Source organism: Solanum tuberosum, unplaced genomic scaffold (genome assembly GCF_000226075.1).
Source record: "Solanum tuberosum cultivar DM 1-3 516 R44 unplaced genomic scaffold, SolTub_3.0 scf00047, whole genome shotgun sequence".
Lineage (NCBI taxonomy): Eukaryota > Viridiplantae > Streptophyta > Magnoliopsida > Solanales > Solanaceae > Solanum > Solanum tuberosum.
Window position 1 is genome coordinate 1,761,867 of NW_006238973.1, and position 21,510 is coordinate 1,783,376.

Below are 21,510 nucleotides of genomic sequence, written 5' to 3' on the forward strand. Positions count from 1 at the left end.
TTAGTACTTACTTGGTTATTTTAGATACTCAATCAAAGAGAAATAGATATATATATTTCAAACATGTTACATTTATGTTGTTATATTTTATATTTAATTATATTATAATATGGTAAAAATAGTTTAAATATAACCTATTTTTCTACTTGAAAAACAAATATTATTTAGCGTGAAACACAATCGATTAATGTTGTGGAGTATTATTAAATACTCCATTTGTCGGAGGTGACTTACGCCAAATAAAAATTCCCGAATGAGAATTATTATATACTTCATTTGTTTTAAATCCTTTGTCTAATTTAACTTGATACTTTTTAAGAAAATTTTACCAAAACAAAAGTTTAAGAAAGTATATATTTTTTTTGAATTTTATGATTTTACGCTAAAAATATGTAAAGTGTATATTCGTTAATCTTATGGCTTTAAACATGTGACGTGAAAATTTATAATTAAATAGTTGTTAAAAGACACGATTTCATTTCTTAGACTGATAAAAGAACGATGAATTTCTTTATTTGACAAATATTTTTAATATCACTGTCAATATTTTACTTATGTTGGATATTACTTATTACACAAAAACTCAGCGAAAGTGAACTTTCATTTAAAATGTTATTATTTTAGCATAAGTTTAGAATATTGCAAATTCTCGTGATTTATTTCTTAAACTTCGTGCTCGATCAATTCCGTTAATAGGACCCACGGGCCGAGAGAGTCCACGTCAGCTTATCATCTCGTTGTCAGTCAGAATCTGTGGCTAGTATCAAAATTTTCAATTATTGCAATCTGCCACCAATAATATAAAGGTACTTCAACTTTTGTCTACAAGTTTTGAAAAAATGAATTACTCTTTTATACAAGAAATTTTTGATAAAATATCATTAATTAAGAGGTTATTAATTTTTTCGAATTATATTTGAAAGGTTGGCTAAATTTGATTACCGGCTCAAAAATTGTCAAAAATACCCAATTTTTATGCATTTGACTAAATACGAATTTTATTGATTGAGTATTTTTAGAACGTATGATCTTAAAAATGTTATGATCATAACATGACTTTCATACTGTCATGTTATAAACTTAAAAGAACAATAGTATATTCAATATAATTTACGAATAAAATTTGAGAATAATAAAATGTACATAAATCTTATTCCTATTTTTATAGGGTAGAAAACTTATTCCTAATAAGCCATCGATTCAAATAAAAGAAAAACAAGCATATTTGTAAGAAAAATGTGAAAATACACTAGCAAGATACAAAACAATCAGCATAAACGTGATTGATTTTTCTTTCAATATGAAGTCTTATCTTTATTGCGAACTTAGAAAGACGGTTTATAAACCTCTGATTCAAGGAAAGTATTAATTGAACATACCAAATAAATAAAAATAATGTTTTTGAGTATAATATAAAGTAGATACTTGTTAATTGAATTGAATTTATATACAGTAACTTTTTTTAGTATTTCATTTACTAACCTTCTAAGATGAAATTAGGCCACTAACCATATTTTGAGTGAAATATAATATTACAACTCTACCCTTGAATCTAAATCTCAATAATTCACTCTACATTTAGGTAACTAACCAAAAACTATTCCAAATGTGGCACAAAGGGTAAAACAGTCATAGAAATTAACCAAATTTTGGAGTTACCAAATTCTTCACGTCAAACATACTAAAATCCTAGCTGTTCATACACGTGTCACTCTATAATTGACTAAAATATCCTACAAGATTCCCTCTAATCCATTACGATCTCTCCACGTGTTAAAATAGCAAAACCATGGCCGTTAGATCATCACAACTCTATGTTCTATCAATACGTTGTTGTGGTGCAGTGATTAGGTCTCAAGTTCGTACGAAGAAAATTTTGTTGGAAGCATTGCCCTGAATAAGTTTGTATTGTACGGTTCAAATTTAGTTGGGATTCTAATGTAATCTTCGGACACCGAACGGAAAAAGAAAATTATGTTCTATAAAAAAAATGACCACTTTACCCTTGAACCAACTATAAATTCATGCTAATAGCCTCCATTCAGAAAGATTAGTGAAAAAAACCCATTAGTGCTCTGTTTTTTTTCTTCAGTAAACAAAAATAAAATCTCCATTTTTTTTTTCCTTTCCAATTTTTGGAGAGAAAATCCAGCTAGGGAATGCAGAGAGATGAGAGGCTCTCGATTTTCTAATCCCCTTTTTTACGCCGGAAATATCCAAAAATCAGTCGCCGGCGGCAGGAATTGCCACCGGAAACACGTTGAAGACGGGTGAATCACTCACCCGTTTTCGCCTTCTCCGTTCACCAAATCCCTTTTTATTAACAGATTCAAACACCCTTTTCAATCTTTAGTCTCTTTTTTCAATCAATTTGGAACAAAAAAAAAATGGCTCCGGAAGAGAAATGTGGAGCTTTGAACGGAAAATATGAACTTGGTCGGCTTTTAGGCCATGGAACATTCGCGAAAGTTTATCACGCACGAAACGTGCAGAATGGTAAAAATGTTGCCATGAAAGTAGTGGGTAAAGAGAAAGTCATTAAAGTCGGTATGATGGATCAGATCAAGCGAGAAATCTCCGTAATGAAAATGGTGAAAAACCCGAATATAGTTGAGCTCCACGAAGTCATGGCGAGCAAAACTAAGATTTACTTCGCCATGGAGTTCGTTAGAGGAGGTGAGCTTTTCGCGAAGATCGCGAAAGGCAAGCTGAGAGAGGATGTTGCTAGAGGTTACTTCCAGCAACTGATCTCAGCTATCGACTTCTGTCATAGCAGAGGAGTATTTCATCGCGATTTGAAACCTGAGAACTTGTTGTTAGATGAAGAAGGAAATCTCAAAGTTACTGATTTCGGGCTAAGTGCATTTACGGAACATTTAAGACAGGACGGATTGCTTCACACAACTTGTGGAACTCCGGCTTATGTTGCCCCTGAAGTTATTGGTAAAAAAGGCTACGATGGTTCAAAAGCGGATATTTGGTCATGTGGAGTGATTCTCTATGTTTTGTTAGCCGGTTTTTTACCATTTCAAGAAGAAAACATCATGGCGATGTATAAGAAGATTTATAGGGGTGATTTCAAATGTCCACCTTGGTTTTCTTCTGAAGCTAGGAGGCTGATCACGAAGATGTTGGATCCGAATCCCAATTCAAGAATCACCACCTCGAAGATCATGGATTCATCATGGTTCAAGAAATCAATCCCAAGGACGTTAAGGAACAAAGATGAGGAAGAATTTGCATTTGCCTCAGATAAGGCTTGTAAAGAAGTTGAGACAATGAACGCGTTTCATATCATTTCGTTATCTGAGGGGTTTGATTTGTCACCTTTGTTCGAAGAGAATAAGAGGAATGAGAAAGAACATATGAGATTCGCGACTACTAGGTCAGCAAGTAGTGTGATATCTAAGCTTGAGGAGGTAGCAAAGACATCGAATTTCAGCGTAAAAAAGAGTGATTCATGTGTAAGGCTACAAGGACAAGTGACTGGGAGAAAAGGGAAATTGGGAATTGCTGCTGATATATTTGCTGTGACAAATTCATTTCTAGTTGTGGAAGTGAATAAAGCTAGTGGTGATACATTGGAGTATAATCAATTCTGCAGCAAAGAGCTTAGACCAGCACTTAAGGATATTGTATGGACATCATCTACACTTACTTGAAGGATAAAATAAGGTGTAGATCTGGAAATTTTTAATTTAGTTGTGTTTGTTTTCATGTTGTTAATTAGATTTACCCTTATTAATTTAGAGGTTGAATTTCATCTCAAGAAAGTTTCTTGAATTGTTGAATGAATGTCTTTTGTGTTTGTTTTGCTAGTTTGCATCTACTTTTAGTTGTTGTTCTAAAATTGTGTGTTGTGCTTTAATAATGTGTGTTTGTTGTAAATTGTGATGTTTCTTTTGATTCAAATTTGAGTGTTAGAATCAATTTTTCTACATCTTGATGCAACTTGCAAGTAGGGATAGAGCTAGAAGGCAACGCAGATACAACAACAATATATTCAGTGTAATTTCATAAATGATGTTTGAGTTTGTTTGATCTGGAAAGGGCAGTGTGTGCGCATTTTTACTCCTATATATCTTCAAAAAATAGAGAGATTGTTCTCGATAGTTGCTTAGCTCAAGGTTGAGATGTTGTTTATGATAAATTATTAATCTGAGTGTGACATAGTTATCAAAAACATGTATACAAATTAGATTTAAAATCTAATTATGAACACATAATATCATTATTTTAAAATTTAGAACTCATAAATTCAAACCCGGTTTTAGAGAAAGTGTTTGTTAGAAGTCCAATGAAAACACTTCTCTGGTAGGCAAATGACCATATATCATATTGTCTTCTTTGTGATGTTGAGAGGTGCAATGCATTTGTTTAACCTTAGTATTGTCCACCAATGTGATAGTTAAAATAAATTAGAAATAATATAATATTTTAGGATGAAGAATTTAAAAATGGAAGGATAAAATTATTGTGAGGCTGGTGTGTAGTTGTTGTTTATCTTTTCTACTCATCTCAAAGAAGAGTGGATTTATCGAATTAGAATAGACTATCACCTTCTTTTAATTTGGTGTCTGATCCGTCGTTCGTTATCTATTTTAAAGTTTCAATAAAACTTGATCGTGTTATATAAAGATCATTAAAAGGAAAAGTAAAAATTGAGTTGTTCTTGTTCAATAGGCGTCGATTGACATTTCTTCATTGTGTTGATTGAGAACTCCAAAGTTTCTTTTTTTTTAGGAAATTTTTTTATATGTTGTTATTTTTATTCATGCATTATAAATATATTATTCTTATTTTGTGTATATATATTTGCAATGCAAGTTGATAATGTTTTCATACAATCAATCAAATAATCTACATACAACTTAAGTAAAAATTTATATTGAGATTATTTTTTTCTAATATGGTAAACCAAACCAATCGATAAAAATTAAGATGTGAAGAATCAACTATGCTACTTGATTTTTTCAAAAATATTATTAAAATATAATACTTTACTCACTTTTAAAAAAGTTCGAGCAACATTGAAACTAGAATTGACCATCAACTTGGGTCAATGAAGACATGTAAGATGTAGATTTAGATCTACATGGAGATTAAAATTGCATAAAAATAATTAAGTTCAATATTTATACATTAAACATCATGTGCATGAAAAAATATTTCGAGACTAATAATACTTATAATTAAATATTGAACAGATTTAATCTCAATTTTTATAATGTAATAACCTCCCTAATCCCTACAAAAGCGGCTCCTTAGCCAAGAGATATGACCCAATTTGTTTTTTCTTGTTTCATAATCGATGTTCGGTGTCTATTTTGAAGCTTGATTAATTTAGATTCGTATCAAAAAGTTCTATTTTAAGAAATAAAACGCTTTTTATCAAAAACGACTACATATCCAAGGTTGGAATGTAAAAATTCTGATTAAAAACAAAAAGGTAATTATCACACTGTCACAATGTCATTGCTTGAATTTTCAAAATCACATACATTTTTTTATTTTTTAACTTCAAATACTTGTCCATGTGGGCTCTCACGAGTCATTTCTTTTGTCCTTCTACTATGAAGTACCAATTTGTTTTTTTACTACATTTGCTGTTTTTCTTTGGAGTGACTTGTGTGTTGTCAAGGAAAAAGATAAATACTTTACTATTTTCTGCTTTCCCTATAAATAAAATATAAATAAGTATATAAGAAAATGATAACTACGAAAAAGCCACTTTCAAAATTATTGTCTTCCAAGAAGATGAAATGAAAACATCTCCATGTCATTTTATGAAGGATTTTGAGTGTTTAATTCACCATGTCATCACAAGGTCACACATTCGATTATAGAACTAATCTTTTGGAGAAATATAAAGTAAAATTGTGTACAATTTTTTTTATAGAAATATATGATAATGTTATTTATAATAGATCCTTAAAGTCCGATTTCATAACAAGAAGCTTAGCACACTAAACTATATATACTTTTTAATAATTTTTTGATTTTAGTAAAAGCAATTTCAAAATTATTTATATTACAATTTTGATATTGATTTTATACCATACTCAATGTGGATTAACAATAGCAAAAATAAAATAATATGATCAATATATTTTTTTCCAAAGCTCTTCCCCAAAAATTCCTAAAGAAAACCAAGCTTACTCTCAATAATAATACCTAAGGTTGTGTCCAAAAATGTCGTAAAAATGGTGAGACTATATGTACCACACTCCCAATTCTCTACGGAGGGTTCCATAAAAGTTTCGCAAAAATTTCATTCGGAAGCCATATCATCAAAATATTCATGGGCTAAAACACACGAAAAATTGAGAAAATCGCCCAATTCTTATAAATTGGCCTTAAATGCCTAAAGTTCACTATAAAAAATAATGAGACAATACGTACTGTTCCCCCAAATCCCTACTGAGGGTTCCATAAAGGTTTCGCAGAAAATTCATTCGGAAGTCATATCACCAAAATATTCATGGGCTAACACACGAAAAACTGAGAAAATCGCTCAATTCTTGTAAATTGATCCTTAAATGTCGAAAGATCACTCTAAAAATGGTGAGATTGTACGTACTACTCCCCCACGTCCCTACGGAGGGTTCCATAAAGGTTTCATAAAAAAATCGTCCAGAAGTTATATCACCAAAATATTCATCGGTTAACACACACGAAAAGCTGAGAAACTCACGAATTCTTAGAATTTGGCCCTTAAATGTCCAAAAATCACCCTGAAAATTGTGAAACTCTATATAGTGAGAAAATATCCCCATAGATTCTTTGCAAAAGGTATGACCAAACAAAACTCGAATCCAACTTTAAAATTCTAATTATTTTTTTTTAAAATCATGGTAAAATGCCCACTTAATTTGATGGATTGTGGGTTGGATACAATTGAAAATTCATTCAAAATAAATTAATTTAAACTCATCTCAAATTATTACTAGTAAAATTGATTTTGAGAATTTCATTCAAATATAACTAGGATAGGAATAAACTTAATAATTAAAAAAGTGGAGAAATATATTTGAACTTTTCCCAAAAAAAAAATATAGACACACACAAATCACAATAAAAGTTTTGTAACTCTCTTTGAACAAAAACTCTTCTCTTTTCTTCGTCTTCTCATACGGGCGGCTAGGTATGTCTTCTTTTCATCAACTTTTTTCCATTTCTATGCTTTTTTCTTCGAATTTTTTTAAATCTAATCTGAGCTTTTGTTTAAAATTGTATTTAGTTATTCGATAATTGTAATTGTCTAAAGATATCGTAATTCAAATTATTGGGTTTGTGATAGAGAGTTATTAGTTGTAAAATAGACTCACATAAATAGTGTTTGTTATGACTCACAGGAAACATTTTGGCATTTTCAATTGTTGCCACAATTGAATTTTTGCTTAGCTAGCTCTTGAATTTCTGTTTTCATGGATTCATCCTCTGATTCGTAAGTTACTTTGAGCTCTTTGTCCATTTTTCTTTGGTATATCAGCTTGTTTAAATGCAATTTGATAAATAGGCTACTATAGTGTATTTTTTAAACTATATTGCTCGGACTCTCCAAAAATGCTACTGCATCCGTGTGGGATCCTCCAAAAGTACACTATTTTTGGAGGATCCGACACGCACAACAACAACATAAGTGAAATCTCACAAAGTGTGGTCTGGAAAAGGTAGAGTGTATGTAGTCTTTAGTCCTTATAACTACCTCGGATAGGTTATTTTTGAAAGACCCTTGGCCCGGAAGTAGTAATAAAACGAAAAGAAGGTAGAGGGGGAGAAACATGATAACGAAAAGCAAAGCAGTAACAACTATATGCAAGGAATCGTAACAACTACAACAAGGTGCGATCACCTAAATAGAGTGAACTATAGATGAATGAAGAGTCTGAGCAAGATAGTTGTTATATAAACTTTGTTTCTCTTGTGGTTTCTTTGTGAGTTGAATTTGAGTTTCTTTTTGTTGAAGGCAAGTTATAAGGAGGAGAAAAGGACCGGCATTTGAATATTTGGTTCCGCTTATTTATGCACCGGCTCTTCCTCTCAGTAAGTTTTGATCCTATCCAATTCTTGCTTATTTAATTCATTATATATCATTCTTCTATAGATTATCTTTTGTTTGTGAAATTTTAGATGAATATGCTATTTATCTTTTATACCTCATTGCATTTGATGTTTTTGGGTTTTCAGTTAGGATAGCACTGAGGCACAAGCCAGTTCTTAGGGATCGTTTGTTCTATGGTGTCTTGGCTGGTGCATTTGCTCATGGAACTTATCTAGTGTATCCTTTATCTCATCCATTTTAACTATTGCTTATTCTTCCCCGCACCCCCAAATTTTGTGAAAGTTTATGTTTTAATAGAAGCCTACGGTACATCAAATGAGTTCAAAGGTATCTTCTGCCATTTGCTCTGTCTAACTTTCCTCTTCCCAAAGCATACTGTCAATGTCTTAACTATGTTTTTTACCTCCGGCACTGCCACGTAGATATCAATTTTAGTGTCAATAGGATCCATTTCGACCTATCAAACTCAAAGTGAAACACAAAACAGACCTTTGTTTTAAGATTATAGCTTCAAGTGCGATGAAAAACATTTCATAGATTGGTGGTATATGATATTTACATGTTTATGCAATCAAATTTTAGTAGAGAAAGCAATATGGGGAAGTCTATAATCCTAAAAGAACTTCGCTTCCTCCTTTGAAGCAAATACTTCTCGTGAGAAAATCTCTCGATCAGGCTATGTCAACCAAACACCATAAAATGATTAGATGAAGGAACAACTCTATAATACCAAATAGAACCTTTCACATATCTATATCCGAGAACGAAGCATCTAATAACCCCTTGTACGATTATTATAATTCCTTCATATTTCTGTTATGGTAGTTATTATTACAATAAGAGGAGGTGAAGGAGGATAAATAACTAAGAGCAGTGGCAGGTGTGTTTCACTATGTCCTGTCATAAAGTTGATTTTCAACTTTGGTTCAAGTTACTGAAAAAGAACATTTGTAAACAATGAAAAAATATGCTTTGTGCTTAGTATCTAAGATGTTTATTCTTTTTTTATGTTGTCCATCAATTGCAAGTATGCCTAGCACAACGAGTTCATTGCTGTTGCATCGATCTGAATGCTGACACCTAAAAACTTTCTTTTGGCAAGTCTGGATACTTATATCTAATACTATTACAGTGGTTATTTCAAAACAGTTTTCGTATTTAGTATCTAAATATGATGGTTGCACAGCAATTTAAATTTGTTTAGTCCTGATACGAGGAGGGATGCATGCTTCTGACTGTAAAATTTGTCATTAACCATGATGTGATCAGTTTAATGAACATACTGGAGAATGCTATTAATTTGCGTATTTTAAAGCAATAGTTACTCTAGTCTGAGAAGTAAAAAAAGGTGCACAAGGATTGAGGATAATGATGTTCTCATTTTTTCATATCTCTCAGTTTTTAGGATTACGAAGTTGTATCAGAGGAAGTAGAACTTTTGGTCCTTTCTTTTATTGATTGATATCTTAGAAATGTTTGGTACATTATCTTCTTATATTAAACCTTTGGCTATTCAAATCCTATAATTCTTGCTATAAGGTTTTCCGTGTACATGTCATTTACAAAGTCTCTCATGCAAAATCTAATCAAATGTTTTCATACGGTGTTCAGACAGTTTTATGATGCAAATAAACTTTTAGTTGTAATATGAAGATTATGTACTCTAACTGTCAATCATCTCATAGCTTTCATAATCCTCTTGAATTCCTTTCGGTAAAGTTGAATGGTACTCATGTTCAGGACATCTCTTAAACTTAAAAAGTGAGCACCAGGAACTCCTAGCAAATACTTGTGTAGACTCAGAGCTGTTTACTGTATGTAGCTGCTGCACTTTTGCATACCAGAACATGCAAGTCATTTCTACACAGAGAACTAAGCTGTAAATACTCCGCTATAAAGATAGTGTGGAGATCTTTTTGTTTTGCAAAGGATCGAAAGATATAATTTTGCCTGGAGATTGAGCTTTATGCATAAGTTTGCTGTGGGACTCGTGAAACAACAGCTATTTAAGATTTATTTGGTTGTTATTAGGTATTATTTTATCAACTCTTACCATAGATAATGAGAAATACATTTTTTTTTCTGCTTAGAATGCAGAGTTTTGAGAAAGTAGGCCTTTCATTTGATTATCATGTTTGTATGCTTGCTGACTGCAGCAAACAATAATCAAATGATTATTCGTTGTTTATCTAGAATTGTAGTCTCAAATAGATAGAAATGGGAAAGTACTAGAAATAGTATGGAGTAATTCTAACATTAAAGTATATGCATATAAAACTATTATACATTTCTTAGTCACCCTTTTACCTAGGGGCAGAGCTAGTAAGAGTGTAAGACTAGTAAGAGGGAGGAAAGGGTCCGGGGTCCCTCCCCTCGTAGGAAAATTATATTGTGCACATAGGTTACCGTTTGACTTGTCTACTAAATTAAGTTTTGTTAACATGAAAATAAACACCGGTTAGGTTTATCATGAGATATACTTGTGTATTGGAACTGTATCTTGTGTTCTTTTTCTTTTCCCTTTGATGTGTGCTTGCGTTTTATATGGTCTGTTATTAGGCAACACAATAATATTAACAATCTACCATATGTCATATATCTATTTTCTTTGTTCTTTCTTGAGCTAAAGATCTATTGAAAACAACAAGTAGGGGTAAGGTCTGCATACATTCTACCCTCCACAGACCTCACTCTGTGGGATTGCATTGGGTGTGTTGCTTTATTTTCTTTGTTCTGCGGCCGCCATTGTTTGTTTTCCTTAATTGACAGTTCAGTACGGATCTATATGATGCTGAGAGCAAGTGATGGATATTCTGACCTGGAGATATCTCTTCTATAGCAATTTTCCCTGTGCTCAAACAAGATGCAACTTGATATTCTGATGACATTTCTTATACTACTATATTTGCATGCGATCGTGCTTCTATCCTTTGGTTAGGGATAGACTAAATACACATTTAAACATTTTGCTCTTTGGAATCATTACTTTGTTTGAGAATGTTTCAGAAACATATGTAGCTGTTGTAACCAAGGAATCCCGTAGTTGCTCAAGTTTTCATCGATAAGTTCCCTTAAATTCGAATGTTGTACCATATCTGTAATGCATTTCTTTAATTTTTTTTTAGTTTGGGTGCACATGACAGACTCCTAGACTAGCAAATTTCTAAAGGAGTGCACATGACATTTTAGATGAATCTCACGTTGAAATGGTAGAGGAAAGTGAAGAGTTGTATATGGCATAGAATTTGATGATGGTGTAACTAGAAGACAAATATGTAAAGTTTGTTGGGCTAAAGCGGACAATATATGTCATAGGTTTGGTTAGTGAGCCATGTGACTCAATATTATTGAATACTATTTGCACAAAATTTATACTACAAGTTAAAATGATCAGTATGTGACTCATCTATCTACAAGTTGTGAGGCCTAAAAGTTAAGAAGAACAGACTTGAAAGACATCAAATATTGTGGTCCAACACCATGGTCAGAAACTAATAATCCAACATTATTTATGTAGGGCAACCAGCCAAATTCTACCAAGTGATATAAAAAATGAGTAATGTCATTTTCACAAATCAGACTATTCCAATGCTAGAGTGAAAGGTGGCATTTGCATTGATCACTAAACCTTTGTTGAAAACACAAGGTCGGGAATTGAACTCTATTAGATCGGTATCTCAATAATAGAATCACTAATATTTAGTTGAAACTTGAGGATCGAAATTGAACTTTATGAGGTTGGTAGTTCAATAGTAAAATAACTAGTATCTAGGGTGTGTTTGGTACGAAGGAAAATGTTTTCCTAGAAAATGTTTTCTTGGAAAACAAGTTGATTTTTGACTTATTTTCTCATGTTTGGTTGGGTTAAATGTTTTGGAAAATGTTTTCCTAGAAAATGTTTTCTTGGAAAACAAGTTGATTTTTGACTTATTTTCTCATGTTTGGTTGGGTTAAATGTTTTGGAAAATGTTTTCCTTAAGTTTTGAAGGGAAGTCATTTTCCTTAAATTTGAGGAAAATGAGTTGATTTGGAAAACATTTTCCAAAACATTTAACCCAACCAAACATGAGAAAATAAGTCAAAAATCAACTTGTTTTCCAAGAAAACATTTTCTAGGAAAACATTTTCCAAAACATTTAACCCAACCAAACATGAGAAAATTGGAAAACCTTCGTACCAAACACACCCCTAGTTTAAGCTTGAGAGCCATAATTGAACTTTACGAGATAGAGTTGAATTTTGAGGAGGACAAAAATGAACTTTACAAAGAGGAGGATGGTATCTAAATAATAGAATACTATAATATCTAGTGGAAACTTTAGAATGGGAATTAAACTTCACGAGGTTTTTGACTTATTTTCTCATGTTTGGTTGGGTTAAATGTTTTGGAAAATGTTTTCCTAGAAAATGTTTTCTTGGAAAACAAGTTGATTTTTGACTTATTTTCTCATGTTTGGTTGGTGAGTAGAAAATATTTTCCGAAAAAAGTTTTTAGTGTTTGATTTATGAATGAAAAATGTTTTTGAAAAATTTCTTTTATTTTTACTAGAGTAGAAAATAATTGTTGAAAGTGAAAATATTTTTTAAAAACAAACTTAAATTTTTTTTTGGGGGGTGGTTGGGGGGGCTGGTTTGAGGGTAGGGATCAAATAAATTGATTTTTTCAACAATTTTTTTTTAATTGGAAGTTGGAAGAGAGTTTTGGAAAATGTTTTCCAAATCAACTCATTTTCCTCAAATTTAAGGAAAATGACTTCCCTTCAAAACTTAAGGAAAACATTTTCCAAAACATTTAACCCAACCAAACATGAGAAAATAAGTCAAAAACCTCGTGAAGTTTAATTCCCATTCTAAAGTTTCCACTAGATATTATAGTATTCTATTATTTAGATACCATCCTCCTCTTTGTAAAGTTCATTTTTGTCCTCCTCAAAATTCAACTCTATCTCGTAAAGTTCAATTATGGCTCTCAAGCTTAAACTAGGGGTGTGTTTGGTACGAAGGAAAATGTTTTCCTTAAGTTTTGAAGGGAAGTCATTTTCCTTAAATTTGAGGAAAATGAGTTGATTTGGAAAACATTTTCCAAAACTCTCTTCCAACTTCCAATTAAAAAAAAATTGTTGAAAAAATCAATTTATTTGATCCCTACCCTCAAACCAGCCCCCCCAACCACCCCCCAAAAAAAAATTTAAGTTTGTTTTTAAAAAATATTTTCAATTTCAACAATTATTTTCTACTCTAGTAAAAATAAAAGAAATTTTTCAAAAACATTTTTCATTCATAAATCAAACACTAAAAACTTTTTTCGGAAAATATTTTCTACTCACCAACCAAACATGAGAAAATTGGAAAACCTTCGTACCAAACACACCCCTAGTTTAAGCTTGAGAGCCATAATTGAACTTTACGAGATAGAGTTGAATTTTGAGGAGGACAAAAATTGAACTTTACAAAGAGGAGGATGGTATCTAAATAATAGAATACTATAATATCTAGTGGAAACTTTAGAATGGGAATTAAACTTCACGAGGTTTTTGACTTATTTTTATCATTTTAACTTAGAATTAAGTGCTTATAAGCACTTCAACACTTTAAAAGTGCTTTAAAATTGTTTTGGCTTAAAATTAAGTATTTAAAATAAATCAATTCAAACAGGCTCTAAGTTACCCTTTATAACGAAAATTCATTTATTATGTTATATAAATTAAAACAAATGAACTAATAATTATAACAATCATCCCCTACCAAACTTGTCTTAAAAAACAACCCTATGAGTCAATTAGAAAAAAGAGTAGTTTGATACGTAAAATATTCCATATTAATAGAATTCGAAGAAGGATCGCCACCCTATAACATATTTATGGGTCAAATTTATATGACATTATAATATAATATAAATTGGATTCATGTATTAGCTAGACCTTGAAAATGACAATCCAATTAAGGAGACAAATAATCTCCATTATTATACTTATTACTCAATGAAACAATGATACCTTGTACTTTGAAACTAAACATCATGTTTACATTTAATCATTTTCTTAAGACTTCTAAAAATATCGAAATATTCATGAATTTATTAAATTAAATTAAATTAATAGAGAAAGTGTATAGGTGTAAGACCAAACTTCTTTTGTGGTCAATAATAAATTTTGGTGAGATATTTAGATCAGATGTGACCATTTTTATTGATAAATATATTATGAGCTTAAGTTTAGTATTAACAGCCCATTATTTATATTAATTAATGTTTTCTTTGACTATTACTTTGGAGGTTTTTTAAATGAACGGTGCAGGTTTAATTCAAAGCTAATCAGAATTTTAATAATTAAGAAAGAAAATGATTGAATTATAGAATTAAGTTTGACAATCTTCTTAAACTACTATCAATTATTATGGAACTAAACCAAGTTAGTGTTCTATTTAATTATAGAAATCTGTTCATTTTTGGTGAACAGAGTTACTTGATATTTATGTTAATGAGAGGTGACAAATACCCTAAAGATTGGTCAAGTTGTACTCAAATTTACCAAAATACCATGATTATATAATTTTTTAAAAATAAAAATAATAGCTCCTTTGAAGTCGACAAGCTAGTATACCAAGAATATAGAGTAGTACGAAATTTCGCTAAGATAATACTTATTTTGAGACGAGATAGTGCTTTCTTGTGTTCAAATGTTGGTAAATATTATCTTCACAACACTCATGCACCCATTTTCAGAAAGCAATTGACAAAACAATTGCTAAGCCAAAACAAGTGTGGTTTGCTTTAGTGGTTGAGCAGCTTCACTATCAATCGATAGGTTGAGAATTTGGGTTACGTGGAAGAGTAAGTGAAATACTATTGATCGGGTGGAGTGGGAAAAAAATAAAATCTTCCATGCCAAAGATTGCACACTGAAAAAATTAGCTCAACACGATCTCTAAAAAGATAAGGGGATTTGTTTGAGAAAAAAAATTTGGACCATTTCTCGATTTGTGCGTGTCATCCTTGCGCAGGGGCCATGCTAATCTTCTCTGTATCGTTCCAATTTTATCGGATGTCCCCGAAGGGACAAGCATGCATGCTAAGGTTTAGCTATATTAAGAGAACAAAGTTTTTCTATGTAGACGATGAGGGAGAAATAGCTTGTTTGTTGGGTGGGCTTGGGCCTGGACTCCTTTTATTCCATCTGAATCGAAGCCCATTTGTTTGTACCTGGACTTTAACTGTAATGGGCCAGCTACGGGGGAGGATTTACGGGGTGCTAGGGTGTTCACTCGAATTTATCCAACAATTTTTTTTACTATATATAAGGTAAAAAAAATCTCTTTTTTGTATATATTTAGAGAGATTTTGAATTTCTTAAACACAAGAATTCACCTTGAGGTTTTAAATTCAAGCTTCACGTACTATATTTTTATTTTTCGAACCGTAATAGTGAAAATTTTGGATCCGCCATTGAGCAATAAGCCATTGATTGGATAAATTTCTTCTCATAAGTATTTATTGGGAATATTTCGATCTCCTTCCACAAGAGATATGCTTCTATTTGTTGATTTGCTGCTTCTTTTTTTTAAAAAAAAAAAAGAGAAAAAAATAAGTTGCTTTATATTTTGTTTTGTTAATACATTGAAATATATTTAATATTGTGCTTTGACACTAGATGAAATATGATGTACAAATGTGTCACTTAGTGGTCAATGAAATGAATTGAGAATCAGAAGATCTTAGGTTTAAACTCCAACGAAAACAACAACATTATTAGATGACTAATTTTCATTTGTTCAACCCTTGATGAATAGAGTTACCTGATACTGATGTTGGAGGAAGATAGCTAATGTCCCGAACATATACTTCTTCTTCTTTTTTTTGATAAATTTTGGTGTTTTAGACACAAACATATACAATGTGAATGTTGACATTATCATATTTAATGATAAAATATGTTCCATATGGCCAAAGTCCTACTAATAAACTAGTAAGTAAAAAATTATATGTTATACAACAAGGCGTTTGTAGTCCAACGGTTAGGATAATTGCCTTCCAAGCAATAGACCCGGGTTCGACTCCCGGCAGACGCAAGTCTTTTTTTTTTATTCGAGGTCAAGGCCGATATTTTTAGGGTCATGTCTGACCTTGATCCAAAAAGAGATAGGTTGTTTAATGCAAAAATGAAGAGTCCAAGGTATATTCATTTCCTCTTTGCCTAAATTCATGTAAAGCAAGAAAAGAAAAACATAAATAGAAGTCCCAAACACTTTCTTCAGTTCATAAATTAATATATATTTGACATGTAAATTGTCATATAATTAGCAAGAAAAAGAAAATGAAACGTTTCATTTGATCCTAATCCTCCAAGGCCAAAAACAGCACTCATGAATACACGTACCAAATGCTTATTGACTCCTAGGATCTGGAACCTGGGACTTTTTCTTTCCTAGTTAATTAGATGACACTTATTTAGAGACGGATGGAGTACTTTCTTGTGTTCAAATGTTGGTAATTATTATCTTCAATCGTCCAAGCCAATACGAGTGTGGTGTGCTTTAGGGATTGAGCACCTCCAACTATTGAATCACGTTGAAGTTTAAGTAAGAACACAATTGATCGGGTGAAGTGGGAAAAAGAACATCTTCCAAGCCTGCGATTGCACACCAAAAAAATTAGCTCAATACGATCTTTAAAAAGAATATAGGTCTAGCAAGATCACAAAAAGAATATAGGTCTAGCTAATTTCTATTGTTCAACGTTGAGGGAGAGTTTGATTCTTTTGTTAACCTACTATTCTTTTTATTTTTCTTAATAAACATATACTGACTTTGATACAAAGTTATCGAGTTTGACCAAACTCGTAGATTCTATTGGGCATCTGCTTATATTTGAATATGGTCATTAAAGAGAATATAGGTCTAGCAAGATCACAAATGGCACTCATGTACAAAAATGTAACCATTACTAGGTATCACCCAAATATGTAACTTTTTGAACCCTTTACATATGTTGAAAGGCCATTGTTGGGTCTATGCAAAATTTCCACGATATTGTTATGATGAATTAATGGGACTTGGCCCGAAAGTAATATTCTTGCCTTCTATCATTATAAAGTTCGGGTGTTATCGTCACCTTAGCAATTCGTGCGAGGATTGGTCATTAGGGATCTCTATAAAATCCTTTTTATGACCAAAAGAAAAAGAGCAGGAAAAAGACGTTACCAAAATCGAAACTCCCAGTCTCCCATATTAACTAGAGGTCTCGGCCGGGTTCAAGCCCGGGGTATAGAGAAAATCCTCTTGGGAGCACCACCCCCGAATGAGCCCTGCAATGAGTGATCCGAATTTAGTCAGGGCTCCAATATAGTATTTGGACACCGGGTGGGAATGGGGTCTCTGGAAGGTAGAGAACAACAAAACTTATCTCTACCTTACAAAGGTAGAAAGACTGTTCCCGATCGAAAGACCCCAGTTCAATCCATAATAGGGATTAAAATTAGACGAACGGGTTGAATACTAACCTTGTCATAATTGAATCAACGCGCAATGAATTATATCCCTTTACTTGAGCATTTGATCATCCCAAGCTAGCCCTGGTAAAAACTGGATGTAGATGTTGCACTCAAAATTCATGTGTCAACTGAAAAAAAGAAAATTGCAGTAAAGAGGATGCTATGCTATGTAAATAAACCAACAGTTGAATAAACAAAATATAAACCTCATCAGATAAATGGTTCCTAAGGCAACATATCCATCGATGTTACGTTGTTGTGTTGCTCAATGTTCACGCCACATTAGAACTAACTACTCTCCAATTATCCATGAGTTGTGAGTTGTTGTCTCGTTATATGATCTTATAAGATAATCAACTCATGAGCTATCTTTGTAGTTGTATTAGATCCGTACGTGATATCATTTTCTTAACAATACCAAGGATTTGTATAGAAGCCTCCAACAAGCTAGCTATTCTAGGGGTGACATTTAGCTGACTGATGGAAAATTGGCAACACACATCAATGTTTTGACAACACAAGGTCAGATAATATGTTAATCCATAAAGCCTTTCTTCATATCGCGTTAATATGAAATGCTCGACATGTCTATACTTCACCTTGTGATTCTGCAATATACAAGCAAGAACTACTTGGTTACCAATAATGTTAGGACCAGGAGAAGAACAATAACTATGCATTAGTCTCAAACAAGTCAATCGAGGTCCCAAATGATAATATGAGAGATTATATCATAACGATAAACACATCAAGAAAATTTCCTCTTGTACAATATATATCTTGCTAACCTAAGTGAGTGTACTTATTCGAGTGCAACTAGCAAAGATGGCAACCAAAGTTATGTGTACTGAAGGATGACATTAGAATTGGCTAACATTATTCAGACATATAACAAATATTCCAATTGAAAACATTTTTGATTCCTTAAATTTTGTGGAGAGAAATCATTGCTACTTCTCCATCTTCAGTAAAAAGTCATAGTTGCTAAATCTTCAACAACAACAATTGAACTTTAGTACCAAACAAATTGAGGTCGGCTATACAAATGATTGTGTAACTTTATATATCATGTCCAAACACTATTCCTTCCATCAAGTTGGTATGCTAAATACACTAAGTCCTCACAAAAATGTACTCCTATATATCTAACATGTATTCTCCAATAAATTGGTAGTGAATAAACAACTTTACTATCATAAGTAACAACATTTAGCTACTGTTCGTTCTCTTCTCAATTATTTTCAGCATGACTTCTTCAGTACTACTAATATATTTCCTTTTCATACTTGATTTTGATATGTTTTACTTGAGCCAAGGATCTAACAAAAACAGTATCTCTACTTTCACAAGGTAAGGGTAAGGTTGTGTACACATTTGATGATGATAAAGAAAACTATACCACAACATCAACAATGTTTCGATTCTATACCTACATAAATTAGGATCGACTATATGAATTAGGTAATTGCTTTGTTTAAGTTAATCTTAGTCCAACATTATATGAAAACAAAAATAAGAAGTTGATATATTTTCTACTGTATCATACAAATCTCTTACGAGACTAATTAAATACTTCAATAAAATTAACTACCAAACCTAATGTTAACATTCTAATAACATGACTAAAACTCAATCCATCAAGACAACTAACAAAAATGGAAAAAAATTAATCAAAATACCTGCTGAGAAAATTAGGGATTCCTTCATTCATTCATCACTCAAGCACGCCCCGACATGATTCGTGTGTCCGGTACTGGATGCGTGAACAATCTATCTCAGGGCCCAACATATGAACCTGACTCTGACACCCTGTTAAATAAACTAGTCCAATAAACCACCTATGTGGGATTCCTAGAAGCAAAACAAATCAAGAATTTTTAAGAACAAAATCAACAAATAGATCAATGAAGTTAATAGTACATGATAAAAAAGTTGTTAGATATCTAGAATAGTGATTGATTTCTAAATTTTTGCAAAAAATTTACCAGATTTGTACAAAAAAAAAAGACAGAATAGGAAGAGATGTACCTTCCAAATCTACAATTGTCCTCTAACAAGTACATGAAAAGACATGCTTAGTACAATATTTAATTACATAATTATGAGATATATTTATTTACAATAAAAAAAAAAGAGTAAAACCCCTAAACCTCATAGTCTCATACTCTTACCTCATCTTATGATAAACTTCATCCTCTTTTCTGTCTAATCACCAAAACCACCACCAACAACAAATATACATACTAGAGAATTTCATATACAGATTCACATGAATTCAGTAAATTTTGTTCGTATATATAAAAAAAGAAGTTTACTAAATATTTAACTATGAATGCGGTCACTTTGTAGTGATAGCTTGAGGTTGTTGCAGAAATCTATAAACTTCAAATTGTGAATTTGCTTCCGAAAGAAAAGAACAATGAAACAAAAACATATCTACTATGTTTAATTTTATTGTGGGTGTGCTGAAATGTCATGTCCATCAGTCTATAGCTTAGATATACTAGTATAACTTTTTTCTTCAAACATCTATCACAAGATAAGAAAGAAAGAAACATAACTTTTAAAGAATAGCTATAAGTGATGGAAGTAGTAGCTATGAGTGGCAGATAACATCAAAGAGAATTCAACGTTTGCTATATATAAATTTTTAAAACGAGATTTATTTGAACCCTTTCAACATCTCATGTAGGTGGTGGAAACGAAAAAAGAAAGAAAGAGGAGAAACTTAAATTCTGAGAGAGCTGACAGAATGAGAAGTGAGCACACGCAAATGACAATTGTATAAATGTTTATACAATTCGACTGCGTGTGCTCACTCTCTTCTGTCAGTCTTGATTCTCTCTGTCCCCCCTCCTTCCTCTCTCTTTGCTTCACACAAACCCAAGAAATTAGTCAGATCTAAAATCAGAGACACAACTCCTTTTATAGGAAAGAATAAAAACACAAACCCTAAAACATCTTCCAAGAAATCAACTATATAGAGTGACATAAGCAGTAACTTTATGAATTCGATAGAATTTAATATTTTATTGACTCGAAACTCACAAAAATTTTATATTTGGATGATATCTATGAATTGTGATGAATAAAATATACTCCTTCCGTCCCTATTTACTTGTCCATATTTCCTTTTTTGGTTGTCCCTATTTAGTTGTCCATTTTGACAAATCAAGAAAGGACAACAAATTTTTTCCTATTATACCCTTATTTACACTTCTTGAAAATTGTAAAAGTGTATGTTGTTTCCCTCCAATTTATTTCACTTGAATTCAAATAAGTGGTTGTAATTTTGAAATGAAAAGTTGTCATATACTCCCTCCGTCCCTATTTACTTGTCCATATTTCCTTTTTTGGTTGTCCCTATTTAGTTGTCCATTTTGACAAATCAAGAAAGGACAACAAATTTTTTCCTATTATACCCTTATTTACACTTCTTGAAAATTGTAAAAGTGTATGTTGTTTCCCTCCAATTTATTTCACTTGAATTCAAATAAGTGGTTGTAATTTTGAAATGAAAAGTTGTCATAAGGGTAAAATTGTAACTTCATTGTGTTAATCATTGTTGCCTTAATCTGTGTGCCATTTCTAAAGTGGACAACTAAAAAGGGACGGAGGGAGTACATCCTAAGTAGTACTAGTACTAGTAGTAACATAAAATGATAATATATATATATATATTTGGTTATCTCTCAAAGAAAAAATCAAAACTAATGATAAAAGACGAATGTCAGAATCCGAAATTGATGTCTTAATATTTCAATAATTCAAATTTAGTACTCTCTTTGATAATTTTTAAGAGTCAGATATGAATAACTTTGACCTACACTGTTTTTATATTATATTAAAAAATAAAAAAAAAAAAAAAAAAAAAAAAAAAATATATATATATTTATATATATAATAACAATAAAATAAAAGGAGCTACAAAACCTGAAGTCACATTCGTGGTTGAAG

At 31.7% G+C, this 21,510-nt stretch overlaps 2 protein-coding genes, 1 long non-coding RNA gene and 1 other non-coding gene across 6 annotated transcripts; 3 read left to right on the plus strand and 1 right to left on the minus strand.

The window, feature by feature from the left end:
* Nucleotides 1–2,050: 2,050 nt before the first annotated feature.
* On the plus strand, nt 2,051–3,816 carry LOC102591863 (CBL-interacting serine/threonine-protein kinase 6-like). Its single transcript, XM_006343601.2, has one exon. It carries the CDS (start codon nt 2,388–2,390, stop codon nt 3,660–3,662), a length of 1,275 nt encoding a protein of 424 aa, XP_006343663.1. The 5' UTR covers nt 2,051–2,387; the 3' UTR covers nt 3,663–3,816.
* Nucleotides 3,817–7,036: 3,220 nt separating this feature from the next.
* LOC102592195 (uncharacterized) lies at nt 7,037–11,188 on the plus strand. The gene is made up of 5 exons (XM_006343602.2): nt 7,037–7,144; nt 7,356–7,447; nt 7,970–8,046; nt 8,191–8,281; nt 10,840–11,188. Exons 2-5 carry the CDS (start codon nt 7,428–7,430, stop codon nt 10,868–10,870), a joined length of 219 nt encoding a protein of 72 aa, XP_006343664.1. The 5' UTR covers nt 7,037–7,144; nt 7,356–7,427; the 3' UTR covers nt 10,871–11,188.
* A 4,872-nt stretch (nt 11,189–16,060) lies between these two features.
* On the plus strand, nt 16,061–16,132 carry TRNAG-UCC (transfer RNA glycine (anticodon UCC)). The gene has a single exon. It is a non-coding gene; the product is annotated as a tRNA-Gly (tRNA).
* A 228-nt stretch (nt 16,133–16,360) lies between these two features.
* Nucleotides 16,361–20,631, minus strand: LOC107059938 (uncharacterized). 3 transcript variants are annotated; one of them, XR_001473033.1, is made up of 6 exons: nt 19,725–20,631; nt 19,233–19,362; nt 17,760–18,161; nt 17,563–17,681; nt 17,264–17,367; nt 16,361–16,692 (listed from the first exon to the last, which is right to left on the minus strand). It is a non-coding gene; the product is annotated as an uncharacterized lncRNA (long non-coding RNA). The 3 variants fall into 3 exon arrangements; XR_001473032.1 differs by having other exon boundaries at nt 19,233–19,404; XR_001473031.1 differs by having other exon boundaries at nt 19,233–20,631.
* Between the last annotated feature and the right edge of the window lie 879 nt (nt 20,632–21,510).